This window comes from Lineus longissimus, chromosome 19 (genome assembly GCF_910592395.1).
Source record: "Lineus longissimus chromosome 19, tnLinLong1.2, whole genome shotgun sequence".
Classification (NCBI taxonomy): Eukaryota; Metazoa; Nemertea; class Pilidiophora; order Heteronemertea; family Lineidae; genus Lineus; species Lineus longissimus.
The window spans coordinates 2509678-2527673 of NC_088326.1; the positions used below are offsets into that span (position 1 = coordinate 2509678).

At 43.7% G+C, this 17996-nt stretch overlaps 3 protein-coding genes across 3 annotated transcripts in view; 1 reads left to right on the forward strand and 2 right to left on the reverse strand.

The window, feature by feature from the left end:
* LOC135503246 (tRNA-splicing endonuclease subunit Sen2-like) overlaps positions 1-6329 on the reverse strand; it is a 32440-nt gene extending 26111 nt beyond the window's left edge. The window contains exons 1-3 of the mRNA XM_064796723.1: positions 6240-6329; positions 719-917; positions 263-369 (exon numbers count right to left, since the gene is read on the reverse strand). Of these exons, the coding sequence (XP_064652793.1) occupies positions 263-369; positions 719-916 (305 nt within the window). The 5' untranslated portion in view covers position 917; positions 6240-6329. The remainder of the gene's footprint in view (positions 1-262; positions 370-718; positions 918-6239) is intronic.
* LOC135503398 (uncharacterized protein K02A2.6-like) lies at positions 1298-5416 on the forward strand. Its single transcript, XM_064796958.1, has one exon. It carries the CDS (start codon positions 1298-1300, stop codon positions 5414-5416), a length of 4119 nt encoding a protein of 1372 aa, XP_064653028.1.
* A 3807-nt stretch (positions 6330-10136) lies between the features above and the next one.
* LOC135503004 (cholinesterase 1-like) lies at positions 10137-17868 on the reverse strand. The gene is made up of 13 exons (XM_064796254.1): positions 17768-17868; positions 17201-17535; positions 16734-16883; positions 16320-16488; positions 15971-16162; positions 15526-15731; positions 15013-15163; positions 14409-14593; positions 14103-14232; positions 13672-13834; positions 13216-13382; positions 12514-12736; positions 10137-12105 (listed from the first exon to the last, which is right to left on the reverse strand). Exons 2-13 carry the CDS (start codon positions 17459-17461, stop codon positions 12060-12062), a joined length of 2043 nt encoding a protein of 680 aa, XP_064652324.1. The 5' UTR covers positions 17462-17535; positions 17768-17868; the 3' UTR covers positions 10137-12059.
* Between the last annotated feature and the right edge of the window lie 128 nt (positions 17869-17996).

A 17996-nucleotide genomic window follows, 5' to 3' on the forward strand; every position in this document is an offset into this window, starting at 1 on the left:
AATATCCACAGTAGATTAGAGCTCTTAGACCTGGGACAAAATCATTCGATTCTTTTCTACTAATACATCTGTGACAAGGACAGAAATACGATCCGTCACGTCCGACCACAAACTTCAACGAGTTGTGTTTTTTTCACCTGAGGTCTAGCGTCCTTACTGTTCTCTGAATCAGAGAGCACCAGAGACACCTATCTGTAGCAAGGGAATCAAGCCAGGAGCAGCTGGACCCGAGGACAGAAAAAAGTAATTTGTCACATCCTACCTTCGTTTGCTGATGACCTTTGGAAGACGTTGTCCGGTGTACCGACTATAGTTGGCTCTACCATGCTCAGGATGACTTCGCGATAATGCACCTTTTCCAAAGAATCCCTAAAATTATCGCATTTATAAAAAGTAGACAATTTAGTCAGAGGACAGGACAATTTAGAAGTTGTGTCCTCCAGACAATGAGTCTCCAACTCCAAGGGTGTGATCTCAGGAATGTGTCTTTGGTTAGAGACAGAAGAATTTGGAGGTTGTGACCTATGAATGATAGTCTCAAAGGGATAATCCCAGCAATGCGTCTTTCTTCAGAGGACAGGACAATTTTGAGGTTGTGTCCAATATAATAGAAGAGTAGTCTCTTGTCTCTTTAATTTTGAGAAAGGGAGACCAGGCTCTGTTGCCATGGCAACCAAAAGACGAAACCTCAATACTAAACCCTGTCTTACTGTCTTACCATTTTATGCAGCCACTCCATGTCGCCACTGTGCGTAACATAGACTTGACCATCACGGAAGTAGCCTGTGTAAACAGGCCATTTTCCCCAACAGTTTGGTTGCTTAGTGATGGTTTCTAAGGTTACAGGAAGTGGTGGGTCACAGCAACGAGGGGCAAATCTCTTCCTATGAGCACTGGCAGTCAAGAGGTCAGCCATCCTAGATGGAATAAGAAAATATGGTAATTTTGGTGAGGTGGTTGGGTGGTGTGGTATACCGATTGGCTAGACGTTGTATGCCGAGTGGGCAGCCATTGTGTAGTGAGAGCTCGGAAATAAAATCATTCGTTTCATGTGTTACTACATTCGATTTCCTGAGTTATGATTAGCGAAGATGGTAAAACTGGCGACGAGGACTTTGGGACCCTGCTGGGTAATAGTTGAAGTGCTGCAATACGTTTAGAAAGTTAGATAGACCGGCGGTTTTCTCCGGTGGGCTGCTGCGTACTACATACATGCTACTGACTGTATATGCTGTGCATACTCTACGAGGACACTGTTCGTTTCGGTACTGCTGCTGTACTTGCTGTACTGCTTACGATGGCTGCTGCGAGTGCCCTAATCGGGTCAGTTGGACCTTATAACGAAACCGAGGACTTTGAAACGTATTTGGAACGGGTGAATTTGTTCTTTGATGCCAATGCTGTGGCAAATGAGAAAAAGGTTGCGGCGTTGCTGACTCTTATTGGCCCTAAACCATATGCTGTTTTACGCTCTCTGGTGGCCCCAGATAACCCTAAGGACAAAACATTTGCCCAAAATGTTAACTCGCTGAAGGCACACTACTGTCCAAAGCCGTTGGCGATAGTGGAGAGGTTTCGTTTCATGAAACGATTACAAGCAGAAGGCGAGTCGATTAAATCGTATAAGGCAGAGTTACAACGCCTTAGCACGCACTGTGCATTCGGAGGGTCATTGCATGAAAGGCTGAGAGACCAGTTTGTGGTTGGTCTTAAAAATGAGTCGATACAGAGGAAGCTACTGACTGAACGAGACTTGTCATTTGCGAGAGCTGTTGAAATTGCTCTGGCAACAGAAACGGCATCGAAAGATGCTAAAGAGTTATCTAAAGCTAGTAGTGCATCTAGTAGTGGTACTGGTAATTCTGTACAATTTGTGAAGAAACAAAGTCAACGCAAACACGGTGGAAGTGCCGCTAGTGCTAATAGTAAAACTGATACCAAGTATCAAGGTCGTTCCACTTACTGTTTCCGGAGTGGTGACAAGTCACATAAAGCGGACCGATGTGCACATAAGAACACAGAATGCAATTTTTGTGGAAAGCGCGGACATTTGCGAAAAGTTTGCCTGACTGAGAAAAAGGGTAAACCACCTCCGGCTCAGCCAAAGCCAACCGGTAAGGGGGTCCATCTGGTGAACTCTGCAGAAACTCATGCAGATGAGGGATATGAACTGTTTGATTTGTATCATATGAAAACTACAGGGAGTGCGTCCGCATTTGTTACGAAGATGACCGTTAACGATCGTCAGTTGTCGATGGAAATCGACACTGGAGCCGCTGTTACATTGATGAGTGAGAAAACATTTGTCAAGGAGTTTGGGAACATTGCATGTTTAAAACCGTCAAGGTGTAGGTTGCGCACTTACACGGGCGAACCGCTGCCAGCTATAGGTAGGCTTGATGTGAAAGTCTCATATCAAGGAACATGTTATGATTTACCATTACTAGTCGTTAGGGGTGCTGGTCCAACGTTACTAGGCCGTGATTGGCTGTCTGTGATTCGTCTAGACTGGAAACAAGTGTACCGTGCTGATTCAGAACAGGAGGATGGTGTGCATAGGATTACTTTGGATTCTGTACTAAGTAAATACCCTGACATAGGAGACGGTCAGCTTGGCAAGGTCAAGGGCGTCAAGGGCAAGTTTTACATTGATCCTGACGTTAAACCAAAATTCTTTAAACCGCGTAGTGTAGCTTATGCGATTACAGATAAAGTTGAGACGGAGATTGATCGTTTGCGTTCCGAGAGTATACTGACTCCGGTCAAATTTGCTGACTGGGCGGCACCCATTGTTCCTGTTATGAAAGCAGATAAGAAAACTGTCCGAATCTGTGGTGACTTTAAACTTACGGTGAACAAAGCTGCGAGGGTAGAGAAATACCCAATGCCAAAGGTCGAAGACCTGTACGCTAAGTTGGCTGGGGGCAAAAAGTTTACTAAGCTTGATCTTAAGAATGCGTACCTACAGATTGAGTTAGAGGAAGAGTCGAAAAAGTACACTACAATAAATACCTCAAAGGGTTTGTTTCAATACAACCGCCTACCGTTTGGGGTTAGTTCCGCTCCCGCCATTTTTCAAAGGATCATAGATTCCATTCTCAGTGGTCTCCCCTACGTCGTTGCGAGGATGGACGATGTGCTAATTTCAGGTGCATCTGATGAGGAGCATCTGGAAATTCTGGATGAGGTGCTGCGCCGACTCCATGAAGCAGGGATTAAGCTTAACATGGAGAAATGCAAATTTCTGGCGGATAGCGTCATTTACCTTGGGTACAAGATTGATGCAGAGGGTATCCACCCGGTCGAGGAGAAGGTTCGTGCAATAGCTCAAGCTCCAACACCGATGGACGTTAAGGAGTTACGGTCTTACTTAGGTTGTTTGAACTATTATGCAAAGTTCTTACCGAACTTATCGATGGTTTTGGCTCCGCTGCATGAACTGCTTGTGAAAAATGTGCTTTTTCACTGGGGTTCTGAGCAGGAGTCAGCGTTTAGGCAATCTAAGGACTTACTACAGTCTTCACAGGTCCTGGTCCACTACGATCCGACCAAAGACATTGTACTGTCATGTGATGCCTCGCCAAAAGGTATCGGAGCTGTGGTTTCTCACCGTTTTGAAAATGGTGACGAGCGTCCCATTTGTTTTGCTTCGAGGACACTCACGTCTGCTGAGCGTAACTATTCTCAGTTGGAGAAAGAAGCGTTATCGATTGTGTGGGGGGTGAAAAAGTTTCATTCCTATTTATACGGACATGAGTTTGTTATTTACAATGACCATAAGCCGCTAGAATATTTACTTAGTGAGAACAAGCCTGTTCCACCTTTGGCTTCTGCGAGAATTCAACGTTGGGCTCTAACTCTTGGTGCGTATCAGTATGTTTTAAAATACAAACCGGGTTCACAAATGTGTGCTGCTGATGCCATGAGTAGATTGCCGTTGTCTGATTCTGCTATCGAAGTGCCGTTGCCTGCTGAAACTATTTGTCTTCTGGAGTTTATGGACACTTCACCGATTGACGTTGAGCTGATCAAGTATCTCACAGGTCGCGATCCAGTGTTGTCTCGGGTGCGTCGATTTGTTAGTGCTGGTTGGCCGGGAAAAGTGGAGGAGGAACTTCGTCCATACTTCACTAGGAAATTGGAACTGTCGGTGGAGGGCGGCTGTATTCTTTGGGGAGCACGTGTTATAGTCCCGAAAGCCGCCAGAAATCGAGTACTTGGAGTGATTCATGAAGCACATCCGGGTATCGTGCGCATGAAAACCTTTGCTCGCCATTATGTTTGGTGGCCATGCTTGGATAAAGACTTGGAAGACAAAGTGAAACATTGTGAAGCATGTCAGGTTAGGCGACATGCACCTGCTAAGGCATTACTTCATCCATGGGAATATCCTTCCAGGCCATGGTCCCGTCTGCATATTGACTATGCAGGGCCATATAAGGGAAAGATGCTCTTGATAATCGTTGATGCGTATACTAAGTGGATTGAGGTACATGTCATGAACTCAAGTACTGCTGAACTGACTGTGGAGAAACTGCGTACAACATTTGCTATGTTTGGTATTCCAGATACCATTGTCAGTGATAACGGGACTAACTTTGTTAGTGAAGTGTTTCAGACTTTCATGAGTAGGAATGGGGTGAAACATATCAAAGTTGCGCCTAAACATCCAGCGTCAAACGGGTTAGCGGAAAGAGCCGTTCAATCTGTCAAGGAAGGTATCGATAAGTTAGTGTCAGGCTCCATTGAGACAAAAATGGCACGATTCTTGTTTAAATACCGCAGTACTCCGCATGCTACTACTGGTAGAACACCAGCGGAGATGATGTTCAACCGTCAAATTAAAACTCATCTGGATTTACTACATCCGGATGTACGTGCTACTGTTGGAGAGAAACAGGGTAAACAGAAACTGTACCACGACACTCATGCCAAGGAGCGCAATTTCGAAGTGGGTGATAAGGTCTATGTAACCAACTTCAGTAGTGGTCCTTGTTGGCTTAAGGGGGTAATCACTGAAAGGACTGGACCACTATCCTTTGTTGTGGAACTAGTAGATGGTCGCATGGTTCGCAGACATGTTGATCACATCCGCAAGCGTTATGTGCAGGAGCAAGTTGACATTGGTCCTGAACTTCCTACTGTAGGCCTACCAGCCACTGGGGCTGAATGTGACACTAATATTGTTCCACAGCCAAGTGTGCCTGTAGTTTCTGAGGTTCCTAATGTTACTTCTAGTTCACTTAACACTCCGGTGCAAGACAGTGCTCCACCCGTTGCGGAGGACAAAAAGTCAGGTGGAAATGTTGAAAGTGCTAAGGGTGTTATACCGCGATCACCAGTGGTGACACAACCACCGGAACCAATCCGTCGTTCCCAACGTGTTCGCAAAGCACCAGAGCGTTTAGATTTGTAATCAGATTGTCACTAGGCACTATATTGTTTGCCTAAGAGTAGACTGTGTTAAGACATTGTGTTCAGGTCATAAGTTTACAATTCCGAGTTAGTTAAGTTCGTTCGATGTTGTCTCCGCAAATTTTCGTCCCACTATCATAGCACAGATATTTGCTTAAGTGGTTGTTTTGGAACCTACATGTAAGTGGTTCTGTGATTTTTTGTTTTCAGAGGTTTTAGTTACCGTGTTTCACAACCAAATTTGCAGTAATTATTGGCAAGGTGTTATGTGCGGTTAATATACTAAAATATTGTCTTGTGGTGCGGAATCCTCCCAGTTGGACTGTTCGGAAACTTAAGGGGGAGGAGATGTGGTATACCGATTGGCTAGACGTTGTATGCCGAGTGGGCAGCCATTGTGTAGTGAGAGCTCGGAAATAAAATCATTCGTTTCATGTGTTACTACATTCGATTTCCTGAGTTATGATTAGCGAAGATGCTAAAGGTGGCGATTTGAATACATCTATTAAAACATGCAGGGTTGCCGATTAGATATCCTGTTTTGTCAACAAAACTGAATCTCACCAAACCCCTGGCCCAATTAACCAGTCAGATTGTTTCTCCAGATTGGTATAAAGAGAAAAGACACTGATTTTTCGGTGACTATTTCTCCTGCTACACCAAAATTGCTGCCGATACGCTGGTGCCACCTACCCACATATAACTATACTACACTGTTAATGCAACTCAACTTCAAACGGTGTTATTAGAAAAAGTACATACTAAGATACTGATTCAAGAACGTAGACAGTTTCTGAATTTGCCATAGAAATAGATTAACTCACCTATTTGTCTTACTTTTACGCAAAATTGTCTAAAATCACACATTTCCTGGTTATCTCATTTCGACCACGTGCTGGCGTAGGTGGGTTGCGCGAAAATGTGAACTCTCTCTGGAACCGGAACGACTGCGCATCTTTAATTGCGTTGCTGGGTGTTGTAGGGTGTTGAACGGATGTCACATGATATTTATTGGCTCATTAACGCCGTACCTAATTAAGAAAGAGATCCTAAATGCCCGATCACCCATCTTAATCATAATGATACTTTTCAGAGATGTTATGGCCCGCACCGCGTAAGGTTGTGCCGACTCCTGATCCATTATACAGTAATTTTACAAGAAGACTGCTCGGCGTTTTATCATTATCAATAGCTGCGCGTACACCACGAAATATTGGTTGACCAATTGCACGTACACCACCACATTGCCGCGACAAATTGGTTCGGCAATCCATTGCCGATACAAATTGCCGGTCCAAATTCGCCCGGCTTGTTAAAAGCTCGTCTTTGTCGTGGTGTACGCGCTAATTCCATGGTTCGGCGACAGGCGGCGCTTTCGAATAATGGCGCTTTCTGCTTATTGTTTGCGCGCCATCTGTTGCCGGATTTTATAACTAGCTGCAGCGCTGGTGTACGCGCTTGGTGGATTTTCGATGGGTGCGGCATTCGCGAACCAAGATTGGTGGTCCATTTTCAGGTGGTGTACGTGCGGCTATAGTATCATGACTCAGTCCCGCTGTACTAACATATGTGGTTGTTCCCAATATTGTTTTTAGTGATCCGTACAATGGACAGTTAGAGAGACCAAGACTTTGCAAAAAGCGAAGACACATAAAAACGTGCCAATCTATTTCTCAGCGTTCTCGCGAACAATGGGAACACTCAGAAACGGAAACACTAAAAATCTTAACACCGCACAGTATGATAACGAAATATCACCATGTTTGTTTACTTTATTTCATTCTGCCGACCAACGATGGCGTATCAATTGTTAACACACCAAATACTTTTTTGAACGAGCATATAAAAATTTTTTGATAAAACATCAACTGAAGTTTGAAATCAAGACCCATCATTCGCTCTGCCAAGGCCTAATTGAGCCGTCACAATATAATCCGCAAACCATTTTATTATATTGTTGTCCCCGTTTTGTTTGTGCCGCCACACTACCAAGAGTCTTGGACCACCTCCAGTCAATTAATGCGACCGAAGAGACGATTTGCTCTGCGTGACACTCAAGCATTGGGCATTAGCAGGCTTAGGCCTAGACCTGTAGAAAAGGTGGACCGTTTACCTCTCGGTTGGAATGTGACTATACATGTACTTGTAGAAGGAAGTTGTTACCCCTGTTTGTAAATACGTTTAGATTTTGAACGCATAAACGATTTCGGGAACTTTATAGACCGTTTTGCGTCTTGTCACAATCTATATCCGAACCGTCGGAAGACATTTTGAGGACTACCGCGGATCACTCTTCTCTGAAGACAACAGACTGAACGGATTGAAGAAATGGATACGTCTTATTGAGGCTGCGGCTTTGCGATCAGGTTGTCTAAGGCCGACCTGCTGGCCTCGTCTTATTAAAGTTGTAAGTACTGAATAAGTTCTGAGAAGAGACGACCGGTTAGGGCCACAAATCAGTGACATATATACCACGGGTCGAATGCCTCCATAGCAGTTTTATAACTCTAGCATACACCTCAGTATGTTTAACGGATTCCCGACCACATTAGGCCCTTATGATGTACATACAAATCCGGCTCAAAAAAGCAATGTTGTTGACACTTTGACTTATACACTCATTTAATTTTTGTGCCCATGTTATGTTAGGTTTCCTGTGGAAGACAAGACGGGAGAGCATCGGACATAGACGAACTGTACAGACCGGGGCAGCCTATTTCGTTATCCTATTTGTCTCCTCTACAAGCGAGAGACGAGCCCAATATCACTGCATCTGGAGTGTATACAGACTAAGTCACAACCAAACACATTTACAAACTATCAAGATGGGTTTATTCGGTCCATCGAAAAAGGAAAAAGAAGAAGCCGAAAGGAAAAAGGCGGAGGAGGAACGGGTCCGTCAAGACCAGATTGCGGCAGACGCGGTCGAGGCGTTCAAAAGTACTTTGAAGAAAAGAGGGAAGGGTACTTTGCCGGGAGGGAAGGAGTTCAGAGTGTGGATAGAGGAGCCAAGGAGGCCATGCATGTGTATACCAGGTAAGGGAATGGGTCCTCTTCTGTGGGAGTAATAACCGGATCTTGAAAAGATGCAAACACTTTGGTGGTCAAGATGAGTCCTTATCCATGTCTTACTTGTCTTACTTTCATCCAGATCCCAGCAGTCGACAGGTCGCACGCATGAACTACGAAGAACTGAATTGTGACCACCACGCGACGCAGGTAGATCCTCCAAAGACGCCGCAAACACCCCAAGACGTCCAGGAGTTGGCGGCGCCGGTCGTGGTGTACGACAGAGAGAGAGATGGCGGAAAGGACAAGGGGAGGCCTATGACGGACGGGCCTACCCAGCCACGGCCGCGGACCCTCGAGCGTGAGGAAGAAGAGGGCGATGATGGGTCGAGCGATGATGTTTATATTCCACCAAAACCGGTAGGTCTTTTCATGAAAGGTCGGGGAACATGTTGAAGTGGTCTAATCCCGGTTGTCTGGTTGTGACTTTGTCCTTGTACGGTCAATTTTAATGGAAATCATAGTAATAAACCACAACCAGAATAAAAAAGACTCTGGTGCAACTTAGCATTGGCAATTAAGATCTGTTGGGACTCTGGCGTAGTCAAAGTTCTTTTATTCATGGACAGCCTGAGACGCGTCAGGGAAATCTTCACTTTCACGTCTAATTACTAATTTAACAAACGTATCATTTACCTTTCTTATAGCGACCACCGCAGCCACGAGAAAGACCAACGACACGTTTCAATGGAAAAGCTCTTGACCCAAGTAAGTTTAGAGTGACTCGACCACTCTCACAGCGGCCGCCTCAGCTGGTATTAGCCGTCTTCGTTCCAGCGAGTATTCCACATTTTAGCAACCAACTTGTTGATTTGGGGACCGTCTCAGTGGCGTGGATATTTCATGCGAGAGGGGAGGGGTCACCTCAAAGTCTTAAGGTCAAATATGACACTTTTTAACATCCATATTTTTTAACATCCATATTTAGGGACCATCTCATTTTGTGCGTAAACATCACAGGACAATTATGTCTCTTAAATCTTTTCAGCAATCCTCTCCTACCAGGGGTTTGAATTACAGACTAAAAATGAAGTCACAGCCAACTCAGGATGGCATTCAGCGTGCATCTTAAACTTCAAATAGTTCAATCTCTTGTTTATGATTTCAGAGACGGGGAAGGTATATTATTTCAACACAAAGACAGGAGAGCGGAAGTGGGCAGATGCGAGCGATCAGCCGAAGAGCCGGGGGCCACGGAAAGACACCACACCTAAAAATTACGGGTCAACGAACATTAATTTCTAAGGCTGAAGACGTCACTCAGGAGACCGAGAGGCATTTCAGCCTCACTTTTTGCTGTGGACAGGTGCTGTGCTGCTCTAGGTTTTAAAGGAATCTTATTCCGGGAGTAGAAATACTGTAAAATCAGTCAGGAGCTGTCACAACATTCTTGATAGCAGTCTTATTTCTGTGTAATGATATAATCCTTCACATGTCGAGAGCTACTGCCTTGATGTGGCAGGCTGCTGGCTGGGGTCAAAACTTCTCAACATTCAACAATCAGACCAAATCATCGACACCCAGGATAAACATTACTATAATCTCTTGGATTAACTGCCCTGATGATGTCTTGCACAGGATATGGACTCTCAAGGGTGTAAATAGTTACAGTTAAATATCTAGAAAGGAAAAACCTCAAAAAAGACAGGATGTACAAAATGTGTAAATATATTTGCCTGATATGTTCTTTCATAAAGAATTCACAATGACACATGGAATGTACAAAATGGATATATACAGTGAACACGATATGCAGCTACAGTGAATACTCAAGATACACAGTGAATATTCATGATATACAGCGAGTACTCATGATATACAGCGAGTACTCATGATATACAGCGAGCACTCATGATATACAGTGAATACTCATGATATACAGTGAGTACTCATGATATACAGTGAATATTCATCATAAACAGATACAGCGTGTACTCATGATATACTGTGAATATGCATCATAAACAGATACAGCGAGTACTCATGATATACAGTGAATATGCATCATAAACAGATACAGTGAGTACTCATGATATACTGTGAATATGCATCATAAACAGATACAGCGAGTACTCATGATATACTGTGAATATGCATCATAAACTTGTACAAAGAGCTGTGGATGGCATGGTGGTTTTGGAATGATTTTAAAATATGATATTCACTATCATTACTAGAACATTCATCAAAGTAAAGCTCCATGAAACTGAAATGGTACACAGTTATCACATAGTATATGTGTTCAGATTCTGCTTCTAATGAGAATCTTATTAAATAACTTTATGGAGGTCAAAACCAATATTGGAATGTAAGGCTCTACAAGTCTAAAATAATTGGATTTGAGGAGTCAGAAATGAACCAAGTTGGTCCTACATGTAGTGTTTGCTTGATAAAACAAATGAAGTCGTTGTTAGTGATCTAAGGCTAAGATACAACTTCAACTTCAAATTTTGAAACAACGACACAGTCTTTAAGAAATCAATGGAATGTGCTGACAGGACCAGCAGAGAGTAAAAATTCCTCAAGTTTCTAACTTTACTTTTTACGCCTATAAAAAATATGCAAGATAATTATACATAGAAGCAAAAATATATAAGGGTCGCTTTTTATTTTTGATAGAAGTATTTACACTGTACAATAATACAAAATCCATGTTTGAATACAAAAGCTGAATACCAAGCAACCTGCACCTAAAGTGTACACTATCCTACAAAGCCATGAACAATGAATGCCAAAGCAATTACGACTTCAAACTACTGAATATAGTGCGCAATTCACTTCCATCAGGACGACATTCGACCCATAACTACTCCCAGATGCCAAGGTCAGTTTTTGACATCCCTCAATCTGCTCCCCTGGCCACTTTGATCAGCTGCTCAATGTGTTTGGATACCTCACTGCCTCATTCAGTTATGGACAGCGACTGGAGGAGGCAGATCGAGCACTTCTGGTTGAAAAACTGTTTTTTTCTTCACGGCATATCGGGTAGGCCGCTGGGCATCTGATGGTAGTATTTTATGGCACACTCCTGGGTGTCAAAGGGTTAAAAGCCATGCTTATATATACATGTCTACAGCACCATGATAGTTAAGTGAAAATGAAGGAACCTTCCACCGCCAAATAAGTAATCTCTATTCATCTACATACTACAAACCCGAGGGTCATTCATTGAGACACCTGTCAATCATATTGTAAAATACCCCTGATGTTACACCAAATGTTTGGGGATCATATTCATAAGTCCAGGCTCAAGGGAGTTACCTATCAGCTCAGTCGGTTGACTGATGGCCTCGTAAACCTAAGGTCTGGGGTTCAAACATCCGCTGGACCTTGGTGTTTTTCCACTGTTACACAAACAGCCATCCTTGGCAAACATTTGAAAGGCTCAGGGAGGGGCCAATCTAAATTACAAATCGTCAAATGAATCTGACTGTAGCTCTTTCTGATGGGATCAGTTTGTCATTACTTTGGGGGAAGGTGTGGCAGGGGAGGTTCATAGGGTGTGTGTGTCTCAAAGCTCAATGAATGACCCCCAACAAAATACATTCCTCCACAGCATCGCACGTTGGACGGGATCATGCTTCGGACTCAAGAAAACCATTCATGGAACCACGTGACCGCCTGAAGAAATAGAAAAGTCGTTAAACTATGAGCGATAGCTCATTCATAAGGTCTCAAAGTCGAAGGGATGAGCAACCGAAAGATGCTCCTCAACATGATTTTCACTCAAGTTTGGCAAATCCATGTAACCTTTTTGTTTTTTTACACCATTTTAAATTTATATTGGCGACAGCTGATTGGACAGGCTACATACATACATAGGTTAATGGCACACAGAGCATTGCTTAAATACCTTCTATTGAACCAATATCTGCACCACTTACGGCATTTAAATTGCCCAAGGAGAAAAATGCCATTCTTAGTTATGTCCCTGAATTTCGTCGGGGAAAAAAATTGTGCAGAAATTGCTCTCGAAAATCAATCCAAAAATATAATTTCACAAGATAAATGATAAATTATCATGCGTACGATGTTTCCGTGTGCTTATCCATCTGGTATTCGTCCGGTCCTAGTCGATATGGTTCGTCATCTGAGTAAAGATATCGCTCCTTCTTCAGTTGTTTATCCTGTCGCCGATAGCAACAGGCGAGGATGGTGAGGAGGAAAATCAGGAAGATGACGACCGCGCCCATCACCCAGATCGAGATGTAGTATTCCTCTTGTTTCATTGTTGGGTATGGTGTTAACCAGTCTGAAATAAACGCAAATGACTGGAAAATGTTTTTGGGTTTATGGCCTGTTATCAACTGCAGTAGAGGCTATCATCTGACTTCAGATTTATCCTGAAACCTCACAGAAGAGCCCAGATGAGCTGCTCAATCAGTGCTTTAATACAACCATACAGCCTGTACAAGCAAGTCAGACTGGTAACCATTTACACACTTAGGTGGAGTAAGGTAAATTAGACACCGAGACCTACCCGGAGTCTCATGCCAACCCTGGGGACGGAATCGGGGACCTCTTGACGGTGAGCCGAAAGTCAGAGCACCTAGGTGGAAGACAAGTCAGACACAGAGACATGCCCAGAGTTTCATGCCTACAGTGTTCGAACCAGGGTCCTCTTGACTGCCAGCCGAGGGTCAGAGTCGCCAATGAGCAGATCTAGCAGACCTTAGTCCTTCCTTCAAAGCAAATAGGTCATAATATCCCAACATGTAAAACTCGACCTACCGTAATATCGTTCTGCAAACTCCGGATAGTACGCCCTCCAGAATCCATAATACTGTTGCCGGTACATGGTGTGGTTCGTGATGTTGATGCCAATGTTGACGTAAGTCAAGTTGTCAAAGTTGAACGTGTACCAAAACGTTTCGTTTACCGGATCGGGCGTCGGGGTTCTGGACATGGAGATATGGGTAAAGTCGAGAACAATGACTATGAGGATATCAAATGAATGCCTAGTATCATAATTGTATTCATCAACACCAGGCTCTGCCACAGAAATGACAGGCAACGGAACCAAGCGAATTGCAACTGTCTTGCAAACTAGATGCCTATTGACATAGCTGAACCACTCACAGCCACAAAGTCCATTTCACTTCGTAAGGTTACTCGGCTCAAACTGCTTTCTTCTTAGCCCAAGCCCATACGCCTATCCCACTGTTCGACTACGTGACATTCACTCACCTGTACTTTGTAAAATTAGTCCACATCGATGTTAAAAAGTCGCTAATATTCTTGTCAATCCGTCCATATGACTGAGGCTTCGGCAACATTGCCAGTTCCCACATTGGATCGTCAAAGTGGGGTGCACCGTACAGGTACTGTAACTGCTGTCCCGCGAACGCACCTGAAAGGGAACAGGTCATACGTTATGGTGAAGGAGGCTTTAAAACCTTGGGTGCCTGATGACGTGGATCTACGTTATTTTCCCGTCCAACCGTTTGGTGCCAAACGGCGTAGATTTATGCCGTTGAACAGGGGGTCCATCGACAATCCCAATCGTCTCTTTAAAACGACATAAACTGCACAAACTCCACCTGTTGGGCTGATTCTTAACCAAAGCTCTTTCCCTTACATAAAGGGCAACAAATAAGGGGTCTACAGAACATATTTACCCATCCACTGTGGATTCGTACTGTTGGGCGAGACATAATCAAACACGAACTGGTAGACGTCGGTTGTGTACCGTCTCTGCGCCTTAATGACCTCATCAACGCAAGTACCATAATACTTGTCAGTCAGAAGCTGAGGAAGAAAGAAGAATATTTCAAAAAGGGGTAAACAATACAAGGGCTGAGGGCCAAACCATACTGCCTACTGAGACCATGAGGGGCACAGAGAATTATGGTGAAGGGTTGTCCTCCAGTCTTACACCCGCAAGTTCATATTACAACAAGTCTATCCAAGCGTTGCAGACTTACATCAGTGAAATTTTCTTTCCGAGCTGTATCGTTGTCAGGTTTTGGCCAAAACGTATATTTGAATTCGAGCAAGCCAGCGACCTCATCCACATTCTTCACTCGCCATTCTGCTATCAGCTGGTTTATGGAAAGTATGAAGTTCGCCTTCGTTAGTTGATTTCCCGGCGGATTCCCACTTACTGCCGCTAAAATATAAAGGACAACAGATTAGGATCCTCTCAATTGCACTCTGGCTACACCCTCTAGGGTGTGCCCAAATTGACTGGTGCCCAAATTACAGTACTTTTAGAATATGCCCAAGTTAAGGTGAAAATGAGAAAAAATGAAAGAAATACAGGATTTCACATGTTTAGAGGCTATAACAGTGTAAGAGTATTCTATCTGGCTTCATATTATATAATCATAATCATATGGAATCATTAAAAAAAAATACTTTTATGATTTACTCACCTATGAATGGATTTTTCAAGGACACAGGTGTGCCCAAATTCAAAATGAAAAATAGAGGGTGTTAACGAAGTCTGTGCAATCGAAAGGCCTGGGATGGTGGCGAAATTAGCATAAGTATATTGTAGGATATTCCGACGACAAAAAATCAACTCACCTGCTCTCTCAGCCCCTGCATACTTCGTAATCCCAGCTATCAGAGGTATATGATCAAATCGTCCCAAACTCCTGGCCTTGGCTGGCGTGTCTGGCAGGAAGCCATAGGCACCGTCCCAAGTTGGCGTGAACGCGTAACCAACTCGTCCAGGCTGCAAGGAGGAAGAATAGAAAGTGATATGGGTCACACTGAAGAGAGCCCATCATCACACTTAGTTTGTTTATATTATGTATGTTACCCATCCATAACGTGGAAGACCACATGCACTTGATCACCAACCATTACTTACACATCTCGGCACTTAATGAAGAAGTTTGTTTATATTATGTATGTTACCCATCCATAACGTGGAAGACCACATGCACTTGATCACCAACCATTACTTACACATCTCAGCACTTAATGAAGAAGTGAATGAAAAGAAGAAAAAGCATCCCTCCCTCAATGCTAACAGATGGATGGAGTCGACATCAGCATAAAGAAAAAATGCCAAAACAGCCCATTACTCCTTACCGGGACTTTCACTTCCAGCCCCATGGTGATGATATTATCCACGCTTCTCCTTCGAAGACAATCCAACAGGTAGTAGGAGTCGTTATGGAAGCAGTGCAGCTTCCTTGCGAGCTCCTCCCCGTTGAAACGTGGCCGGAGCTCCTTGTCCATGTAGGCGAACTCGCAGAGGTCCGAGCCGTCCATCATTATGGCTGTGTGGAAGAGATCTGCAGGGAAATGGAACAAATGAATGATCACTGTTGCTTTTTGACCTCCCTGATTTGGGCGCCCTCTTATTTGGATGCCGACACTGGCAAATGGTGTGTATTAGTCGTTATTAAGAGGCCTTCTTGTGACTCTACAACAATGTAAGCCTCGAATTGGTTGAGATGCCGTTAAGACACACACTAGTCAGACGAACTTGCAATTCCAACTGTATCAACACACAAACTTTAATCAGACCTACCTCGGCCCCTGGACAAAGGAGAAATCATATGCAGCCCAACACTGGCTGCACCAGCCTCGTCCCCCATGATTGTTATCTTATCTGGGTCTGCCCGCAGCTCGCGTGTCATATCTTGGATGAACTCCATGGCCGTCATCTGGTCGAGGAGGCCAAAGTTTCCGAGCGCGTTTTGATCTTGCATTGAGAGGAAACCTAAAGCGAATAATATGTGATACTTATCAATTTAACTCTAATCTAAAAGACTTATAGTGAGTAAACATTTGAATGAGCACTTTCCAGCGATACCATTTTGGTCATGGCAAATGATTCTGTTTGAGCTGAAATATCTATTAACAGAAATTTTTCTTACCAAGTGGTCCGAGTCTATAGTTCACTGTCACCACAATGACTTTTCTCGAGACGAGTAAGTGGCCTGGGAACAATTGTCCGGCGCCCCAGTTGAATTCACCGCCGTGGAAATAGAACATAATGGGATAGCGCTCATGGACGGGGAAGTACGGGTATTCGGGGATGGAGATCTGAAACGAGGAAGGATGATGATCTGTTTTGTATCAGAAAGGCTGCTTTCCAAAAGAAGGTTTTGTGAGAGAGTCGTCAGCCAGTCAGCCAGTCACTCAGTCAGCCAACCAGCTAGTCTTTGATTTACAGTAGATCCTGAACAAATAATCAAAAATATGATAAGATTATGTGGTGTGTGCTGGACCAATAACGGAATTTACAGACCATTATCAGCACAAAAAAGAACTAGCAGATATATACATACATTTGGTTGAAATATGTTCAAATAAAGACAGTCCTCGCTCATCTGGACGGTACCGTTGACTTTCTTTTTGATTTTCTTCATGTCTTGTGGGCAGACGGGCGGATACTTGTAGGCTTTCCACGGCAGAGACCACCGCACTCGCTGAGGGGGCTGCAGCAAAAAGGGAACCAGTTTACAATCCCCGATTAACGCTCCCAAAAAGGTCATCCCTTGACAAAATAAGTGCCATTGTTCAATGGACTGGATTGAATCTGTGAGTGTGAAGAAACTTTGTGTATTCATATGGGTTGTCAGTATACATGTATGGCACACTAACTGTATTAACCCTTTTACCCTCAGCGTCCGTACACATTAGGAGGGACAGAAAACAGTACACCAAGTGTATACAACCATTACAATAAAGCGTCTGTACACAAAAGGAGGCTCTACAGCATACTGTACAGAACACCGAGTGTGTTAACCCTTACCCTGAAGCGTCTGTACCCAACAGGGGGCACAGCATATGGCACACCAAGATAACAATTCACACTAATCCCGTTCTGGGACGTCGGCACCGTGAAGCCATAGATCGGTCCCGATGTTGTTGCCAGATTGATCACATTGCGAGGTTTATAATCGTCAGTCTCTGGATTGTACATTGTCAGGATGCTGTCATATTGCATGTCCCGCTGACACTGTACGATTGTTGAACAAATCAGAAGAGAGATCAAAATTTGTAGCGATTCCATCTCTTTGTACGGGCAGTTTGGCTGGACGGATAGCCTGTGTATATTTCTCCTTGACACGATCACAATCAGTATACCTGCAAGTAAGAATACATATTAGTGTCGGTGCGTCAAAGGCCTGTCTCTCTCTTCAGAAAAGAACTTTGTGAGTTGTGAGAACAATCATCGACAACGACAACAACAACATAACGGACATTTCCTGTTCGCAAAACTACCACATATAATGTGAAATTATCCGACGAATCGGCATCTTATTTCATGAAACGTATATTATTACGATTCTATATGTCATAATGTTTCTTCAGGTACCTCAGATAAGGCAATTCATTGAGTGTAAGGGTGTAAAATTAACGGTTTTCTCGCCCAAAATTAGTCATCAACCGAAATCGGCCACCATTTTTGATGTCACGTGACCTTTATTTCACACTCTCCATGACAAAAAGATGCGTGCGGCGGTTTACCCTTTGCTATATACCGCGCCATTTCTTAAAAAATCTGACATTTTCCTGAAAAGACCGAATAGTTTCGACTCATTCCA

Bases quoted from the DNA above. Each gene is read 5' to 3' on its own strand.
- LOC135503398 (XM_064796958.1), top strand. From the start codon at position 1,298: ATGGCTGCTGCGAGTGCCCTAATCGGGTCAGTTGGACCTTATAACGAA.
- LOC135503004 (XM_064796254.1), bottom strand. From the start codon at position 17,461: ATGGAATCGCTACAAATTTTGATCTCTCTTCTGATTTGTTCAACAATC. The intron at 16,163-16,319 runs GTAAGAAAAATT...TATTCGCTTTAG, and splicing joins CTATAGACTCGGACCACTTG to GTTTCCTCTCAATGCAAGAT. The intron at 12,106-12,513 runs GTACGCATGATA...CTATTTCTTCAG, and splicing joins GATAAGCACACGGAAACATC to GCGGTCACGTGGTTCCATGA.